General features: G+C 34.5%; 1 protein-coding gene across 5 annotated transcripts; it reads left to right on the top strand.

Annotated features, from left to right (window-relative positions):
- Positions 1-285: 285 nt before the first annotated feature.
- On the top strand, positions 286-2,104 carry LOC18424272 (GATA transcription factor 4). Of its 5 annotated transcripts, none has more exons than XM_088846618.1 (3): positions 286-609; positions 814-1,086; positions 1,227-2,104. In XM_088846618.1, the coding sequence occupies exons 1-3, from the start codon at positions 583-585 to the stop codon at positions 1,836-1,838; spliced, it is 912 nt and encodes a 303-aa protein (XP_088702744.1). In that variant the 5' UTR covers positions 286-582; the 3' UTR covers positions 1,839-2,104. The 5 variants fall into 5 exon arrangements, with proteins under 5 accessions (XP_088702744.1, XP_088702747.1, XP_088702745.1 ...); XM_088846621.1 differs by having other exon boundaries at positions 286-579; XM_088846619.1 differs by having other exon boundaries at positions 286-444; positions 698-1,086.
- The last annotated feature ends 5,995 nt before the right edge of the window (positions 2,105-8,099 follow it).

The raw sequence follows: 8,099 nt of genomic DNA on the forward strand, positions 1-8,099 counted from the left end.
TGAGGGGCGATGGTGAAATCATTGCCGATGATTGCGGCTTTTTGGGCTTAGGAGTCACGCCGAGCCGGGCTAAATCCGTCATTTTCAGGGGTCATTTCCGGAATTCCCCCTAAAGTAGCAAGCAAAAGCAGAGGACACAGACGAAATTAGACGACGGTTTCAAGGGCAGGATTGTCCGTCCCCTGTTTTTAAAGGACAAATTCAAAATCTGGTGGACCGTAGATACTGTCCACGCCCATATATATAAAAACAAAATAAATTTGAAATTTTCATTTCCTTTTTTTCGAGCTTGGAAAAGGAGAAAAAGGTTGGACGCAAGTTGGAAGGATTTTTTAAACCAGGAGTCTGAAACCCACATCAATGCCCTTCTACCAAACCCCAACTCAATTTAACATTTCTCCCTCTTCTCCAACCCCACATCCTTCTCCTCCTCCTCTTAACCAAGTAATAATAATGGTTTTTAGCGATTTTCCTTTGATTTAATGGCTTTTTCTGGGTTTTCTGGAATTTGGTTTAGGTGAAAGTGATGGCCAACGGAGCTTATCTCTTTGGCTTTGTGGTTTTGGCTTTAGGATAAAAGTAATGGTTGATGGAGTTTCTTTTTCTCTGGTTTTCTTCTTTTCCTTGTTTTTATTTATTCTATTTTAGGTATAAGTAATGGTTAATGGGGTTATTTTGTCTGCATTTTTTTTGGTAGGTTTTGTGGTCTTTGGTTTTGGGGATGATGGGGTTTCATGAGTGGTGGTTCTCTGGCTTTTCGGTTGAAATGGGTTTTCGTGGGTTTTGGTAATAAGCGGTTTTCCGGTGATGCAGGGTGGTTTTCCGTTGGAGATGGAGTGTCAGGGTGTGGAGGATTTCGTTGAAGACATATTGGACTTCCCTATTGAGGAGAACGGGGGTTCTTGCAACGGAGAGGAGACAGAAAACCAGACGGAAAACGAGGCGGTTGAAAACAAAGAGGAAATACCACTGAAACAGAACACCTCTCCTTCTTCTTCGTCCCTTTCATCGACTACGACGACCACCACTTCTTGTTCACGTGATTACCAGGCCGACCCAGCCTCTGCGACTGACTTAAGCGTCCCGGTTAGTGGTTTTTTAATACCATTTTCGGCTGTAAATTTCTTCAGTCCTTTAAGTAATGGCAATTTTCTGAACCTTTTTGCTAGTGGTTTTGAAAAATGGTGGTTATATGAAATATTTTCATGGTCTTTTTTTTTCCTCAGAGCGAAGCAGCAGCCGAGCTTGAGTGGCTTTCTCTCTTCGTTGAAGACTCATTCTCCGAATTCCCGTACGCCTCTGGTTCGATGGTCCCTCGAAACCCATCTGAGAAAAACCGCTTTTCCCCAAAACCAATCTCAGAGAAACTCTCTCTCGCCTTTGAAAGACCCCAAGTTCCAGGCCGAGCCAGAAGCAAGCGCTTAAGAAGCGACAGGGTGTGGTGGCTGAAGGATTCTTCTTCATCGCCGTGCCTAATCTTTAAAAACCCATTCCGAAACGCTGACCTCTTTTACTGTCTCCAAAAACCACCATCAAAGACGCAAAACCGCCCTGTAAAGAAGAAACCGCCACCGGAAAACCAGCAAAGACGGTGTAGCCATTGTTTAGTTCAGAAAACACCTCAATGGAGGGCCGGACCTTTGGGTTCGAAAACTCTCTGCAACGCTTGTGGGGTTAGGTACAAATCAGGCCGCTTGTTGCCCGAATATAGACCTGCGGGTTCTCCAACGTTCCTGAGCGAGATTCACTCCAATAGTCATAGAAAGGTCTTGGAAATGCGGAAGAAAAAGGAGCTGCAGAAGCGGGATAGTGGTACGTCGGTGGTTGAGACTTGTTGAGGCGGTTTTCCGGGAGCAGTTTAGTGGGTTTCAGTTAGTGGAAGGCGGTTTGCCGTGCTTAATTTTGTGGAAGCCGTTTTGTAAAAAATCCTTTCTTTTTTATGACTTTATTTTATTTTATTTTTGGTTTTTAGGTCTTGTAGTAAACGATTGATTTTTGGTTGATAATTTAGAGTGAAAAAGGGGCTGTTGCAACAGGCCCCCCCCCCTCCCTTTTTTTTTCTTAATTTTTAGTGGTTATTAATGGGAATTTAGGTTTTTTTCCCTTTCATCTCTTTAACTTTCTCTCTCTACTGTTGCACTTTTGGGGGTGTTATTTTTGTGCTTTACTTGGACTGGGAGGGAATTCGAAAGGCGTCGTAATCAGGGGCGGCCGTTGAAACGGTAAGCGTTTGGAGAGCATTTTTCCTTCTTTGACCTAATGTTGGTTTCAATTTTTAACCTGTCCGCACTTTGGGAAAAAGATTAATTTCCGTCTCTCCTGTCCGTTATTTCCTCTCTCTCTAGACTTGCCTTTCTTTCCAATTGAAGTTTCCTCTTTCTTGAATCCTTCTCTCTTTTTGATATTTTTCTCTCTCTTCGTTCTCCCTCTCTTTGATACTCTTAAAGTGGCTTCTATCGGTCTCCAATTAAAAGCCGTTAGGAACGCACCAATTGTAGTTTAGCGACCTCAATAATTCATTGCATATTTTAGGATGAAGTGTCAGAATGCCTCGGCCTTACAAAAACAAAGTAAAGCCTCACCTTAAATCCTTATCTGAAAAAAAAAGAAGGGAAAAAGCACTTTTTGCAATGAAAATAACTGACAATAAAAATAAAAAAATGATATAGATCTTGTGAATCTATATATAGTTTTTCTTAGGATGAAATGGAGGTCTTGATAATTTATTACAATTGACTTGAAATATTTTTTTTTTTTTTTTGCCTCAACGATTATGTTGAAGGTGAGACGAGGGATATAATGGTTTTTTTAGTACTTCAAAGGAAAAGTTTATATAGAGCCGAGGCTTTGAACAATTGAATTAGAGCTTTTTTCAAAAATTTCATTAGAAATAGTTGTTTTGATGCTCATCAAATTGATCATCTCGACATCAAGATATACGGACATGAGAAAACAATAGAAAATAGATTTTAAGTTATAGAAATAGTGTATCTTGTGAAGCATTGTTAATTTTTAAGTTTTTATACATCTACGTGATCTATACTATTTTTTTTAACTTTAAATTTTATAATTAAATATGAAAATGTATTTTAAGGCTGCCACAAGATTTCTAGTATGGAAATGGGTTTTACTTTGATTGTTTACAGCCTCAGCTTTATACAAACCTCACTCATACTTCGAATTGCCATTGACCAGTCATAGGGTGAGGCTTTGCTTATTTTGATAGGGCTGCAGCCCTATCAAACCATTTTCCCGTATTTAATCCTTCACAATCTTTTGGGATAGGCGTGTTGCATGTTTCCATACACAATTACCGTCGTGTGCACGGCGGAAAGCTAAATAAAGTTAGAGAGAGAAAGAGGGAGGCGTGTCAAAAACCCTTTTCTATTTATGTGAGGGAATATCGCCTCCTCGAGCTTACAACTGTGACCACTTGTGGAAATGAATAAGAACTGGTGGCTTCAAATATCAGCCAAGTTTTGTCCCGCTTTCTCTCTCTAGAAAGACCCTAGTAATTTGGGTTTCCCTCTCTAGAAAAAACCCTAATAAAAGTAGTTGCGTAACTACCCGCATTACTCACATTACTCAAATTGAATTTTCCAGCAATCCACTTCTTTCCCCTCTTTTTTCAATTAAATTATGGCGCTGTTTTTTGAAAGTCATTTAAAAAATGTTGGGTTTGCATGGAATGGTATGACTCAGGAATCAGTCCTCTTGTTCTGGTTCCACATAAGTATAGAAAAACAGTGGAGTCTAGAAAGGAACCAATGGTTTTATACAGTAATATGTAATTTTCTATAGAAAAACAATAATACATATCGACTTTGGGCTGGCTCTGATTGTTCACATGGTTTATTACCAATTCACTGTTCTTTTCACAGTGGAGCCAATACACCGATCCGGACTAGTTTTTGAGATGTCAGGGTTGCCGATCCATTTTTTAAATCACTGAATATCTGAAGATTTGGCCACTTGGGTGGCTACTTGGGTTGTTCTATGTATTATTTCACCATGGTATTATCTGGGTTTTTAGATGAGCTTTTTCTTTTTGTTGGTAAGTTTTGGATGGTCTTCGTTGAGGCAGTATACTATGATACTCACCATTGATTTTTACAGTGTACCTTTGGGCCTGTTTGACTCATTGGCTTTAGACTTTTAGTGGAAAATCTGGGTCCATCTTATTTGGTTCGCTTAGAATTAATATTTCTGGTAGAATTGAGATTTTTTCAGAATTCTTTAATACTTATTTTAATCTTAAATTTTAGAAATCCCAATTGCACCAAAATAGGTGCAATTGGCATTTCATGAAAAGGGTATGGTTAGTATAGAGCCTAGGCTCTAATGAAACAAATTAGAGCTTACCTCAAATAGTGTTAAGAATATGGTTTCAATACTAAAAATCTTTGTGATAGTCTTAAAATATATTTTCATTTTTATTTATAAAGTTTATAGCTTCAAAAATAGTGTAGATCGACAAATATATGAAAACTTGAAAATCTTGAAAATTGACGGTCCAAAACTGTTTTACAAAATATACGATTTCAAAAACTTGAAATCCATTTTTTTCTCGTGCCCATGCATCAAGATGTGAAATGATCAATTTGAGGATATTTGGACATCAAAACAACCCCTTCTAGTGAAATTTTTGTGCAAGGCTCCAATTTGATTGTTTAGAACCTCGGCTCTATATATACTTTTCCCCTCATGGAAATGATCCATTTTGCTGTTGAATAACAAAAAAATATTAAAATTCGAGAGAAAGATACTATATCAAATTTTAGAGAGAGAAAACAAATTAAAATTTTAGAAAGGAAAACTATATCAAATTTTAGAGATAAAGTATACAAATTTTTTTAGAGAGAGAATATACAAATTTGTTTAGTGAGAGAAACTATCTCAAATTTTTAGAGAGAGAAACTATCTCAAATCTTAAATTTTAGAAAGAGAAAGTATTTTAAAATTTTAGAGAGAGAAACTAAATTAAATTTTAGAGAGAGGAACTACTTAAATTTTTTTAGAGAGAAATATATCAAAACATTTAGAGAGAGAAATTATCCCAAATTTTAAGTTTTAGAGAGAGAGCATATTAAAATTTTAGAGATTAGAGACTATCAAATTTTAGATAGAGAAACTACCATAAAATTTTTAGAGAGAGAAACTATCTCAAATTTTAAGTTTTAGAGAGAGAAAGTATCTTAAAACTTTAGAGAGAAACTATATCAAATTTTAGATAATAAAGTATGTGAAATATTTAGAGAGAGAAACTATATAAAAAAAATTCGATAGAGAAATTATCTCAAATTTTAAGTTTTAGAGAGAGAAAGTATATTAAAATTTTAGAGAGATAAACTACTCAAAAATTTTGGAAGGAGAAACTATCTCAAATTTTCAGTTTTAAAGAGAGAAAATGTATTAAAACTTTAGAGAGAGAAAGTATATCAAATTTTTAGATAGAGAATGTACGTAAAATTTTTAGAGAGAGAAACTATTTGAAAATTTTTCGATAGAAAAACTATCTCAAGTTTTAAGTTTTAGAGAGAGAAATTAACTGAAATTTTTAGAGAGAAACTATCTCAAAATTTAAGTTTTAGAAAGAGAAAGCATATTAAAATTTTAGAGAGAGTAACTATATCAAATTTTAAAGTGAGAAAGTACCTAAAAATTTTTAAAGAGAGAAACTATCTTAAATTTTTTAGAAAGAAGCTATCTCGAATTTTAAGTTTTAGAAAGATAAAGTACTTTAAAATTTTAGAGAAAGAAACTATATCATATTTTAGAGAGAGAAACTACCTGAAATTGTTTAGAAAGAGAAACTATCTGAAATTGTTTAGAAAGAGAAACTATCACAAAAATTTTATAGAGAGAAATCATCTCAAAATTTAAATTTTAGAAAGAGAAAGTATCTCAAAATTTTAGAGAGAGAAAAACTATATCAAATTTTAAAGAAAGTATATAAAACTTTTAGAGAGAAATTATCTCAAAAATTTTTGAAAGAGAAACTATTTCAAATTTTAAGTTTTTGAAAGATAGTGTATGTCAAAATTTCAAATTCTATGTCAAAATTTCAAATTCTATGTCAAAATTTTTAAAGAGAGAGAGAAAGACAATTTGCATTTATAAGAAAAAGATATTCCAGACAATACAAACAAGGAATTTGCATTTTTTCGATTTCTATAGATGCGATTCAAACAAAGGATTGATATTTCCAAGAAATTTCAATTCCGCGATTGACTTTTTTCATAATTGAAAATTTAGGGATCCAAACGGGGCCTTATGGATGATATTTGCTAACTACAAGTGTTGTACTCGAAGCCTGAAGACCTGAAGTCACGAGCGTAGAAATGGGTAGGATTGAAATTTGGTTACCAAGGGAGGTTTACCTAAGAGAGATTTTAATGCTCCTCCGCGCCAATCCCATGATCCATCTACCCTCTTTTCATCTCAACCACTCCATCCGTTCACAATAGACTGACAATCTTTTTCAATTGAATATTATGTAATGGGTGAGGTTTGTATGAAGCGTCAACCTTAAACAATCAGTTATAGTAAGATGCACCTCAAAACCTCATATAAGATGTATTTTAGGCGCCTAAACTCTTATGATCAACCAAAAATATATTTTTCCACCCTATTAAATTGAAAGCTTCAAAAATAGTGCAAATCTATCAAATCTATGAACATTAAAATATCTTGATAATGGATCGTCTAAACAATGTACTACAAGATGTATTATTGTTAATACTTGAAATTCAATGTTTTTTTCATATTCATACATATCGAAGCGGAGATGATCAATTTGAGGGTTTTCTAATGATAAAACAACCTTTTCTAATGAGTTTTGAGAGGCACCTTACATGTACAGTATAAAGTCGACACCTTATATAAACTTTTTTCTCATGTAATTGAATTAATTGTATAGAATAGATATTCAAGGGAAATAGGCCCATGTGTCAATTTTTCGAGGTCCAAATTATTCCTTTCAAATATCTCCAAGAAGCTCCCAACAAGAAGAAATAAGATCAAGAAAGAATAAGCATGGCCAGGAACAAAGTTTTAAAATTTGGCGAACCAGATTGGAAGCAGTCAATTCAAATTGGGAATCGGTCTGGCCGGTTCGGTCTTGCCTAAGATTGGGAACCGACAGGTTATGTCAGAGAACCAGTATCACATGCATTTTTTAATTGCCTTCCAACTTTTTTGTCTTTAAATTTTTAATTTTTTAGTTGATGGTTCATTTAGTTGGATCACCGATCCAGACTGCAGATCTAGACCGGTTTTCCATAAGAGTGATCTGGATCATTGAACCGTGTTTTTTGACTTTGGTAAGGAAATTTAGGCCAGCTGATCGAGATAACATAGGGTGAATTTTGTTCTTTGCTGTTTAGCTCATGGGTGGGCATATCAACTTGGGTGATGGAATCTTTAAAATTTATATTAAAAGCTCATACATGCTAACCTATCTTCTTTTTTTTTGGAAAAAGTTTATATAAGGCTGCAACCTTAAAATGTAGAACTACAGATGCACCTCAAAAATCCATCGGAAAAGGTTATTTTAATGTTGAAAAACCTTGTGATTGATCATCTCGATATTGAAATGTATGATTATGAAAAATAAAAAGATTTGAGTCTCAGAAATAGTGCATCTTACAACATATTATCTACACCGTCCATTTTCAAGATTTTCGTATGTTTATAGATCTAATTGATTTTAGCTATTTTTGGAATTTAAAATTTTATAATTAGATATAAAAATAGATTTTGAGATAATTTTAATAACATTTATATCAAAATTATATATTATGATAAAATTTGAAGATGGACTTTAGTTGGATTGTTTAAGGTTGCATGGAAACCACACAATTTTTTTTGTGGGTAATTCAGTAGGGAAAACAGGCCCCTAGTTAGTTTTTTAGAAGTTGTGGGTGGTGTCAACATGATTAAAAACCACAACGTGGTAACCAAGTATGAGTGTGCTACCACCACGACCCAATCCCTTTCCTAGCCTACCATCTTCTTTACCATAGCCCCTTTCCTAACCTAGCATCTTCTTTGACATAAACCGAATTTTAAGATTTGAAAAATTGGAGTGGCACCAAACA

This window comes from Amborella trichopoda, chromosome 9 (genome assembly GCF_054954075.1).
Source record: "Amborella trichopoda isolate Santa Cruz 75 chromosome 9, AtrichopodaSantaCruz75HAP2 v2.0, whole genome shotgun sequence".
Lineage (NCBI taxonomy): Eukaryota > Viridiplantae > Streptophyta > Magnoliopsida > Amborellales > Amborellaceae > Amborella > Amborella trichopoda.

Bases quoted from the DNA above. Each gene is read 5' to 3' on its own strand.
- LOC18424272 (XM_088846617.1), top strand. From the start codon at position 361: ATGCCCTTCTACCAAACCCCAACTCAATTTAACATTTCTCCCTCTTCT. The intron at 445-813 runs GTAATAATAATG...CCGGTGATGCAG, and splicing joins CTCCTCCTCCTCTTAACCAA to GGTGGTTTTCCGTTGGAGAT. The intron at 1,087-1,226 runs GTTAGTGGTTTT...TTTTTTCCTCAG, and splicing joins CGACTGACTTAAGCGTCCCG to AGCGAAGCAGCAGCCGAGCT.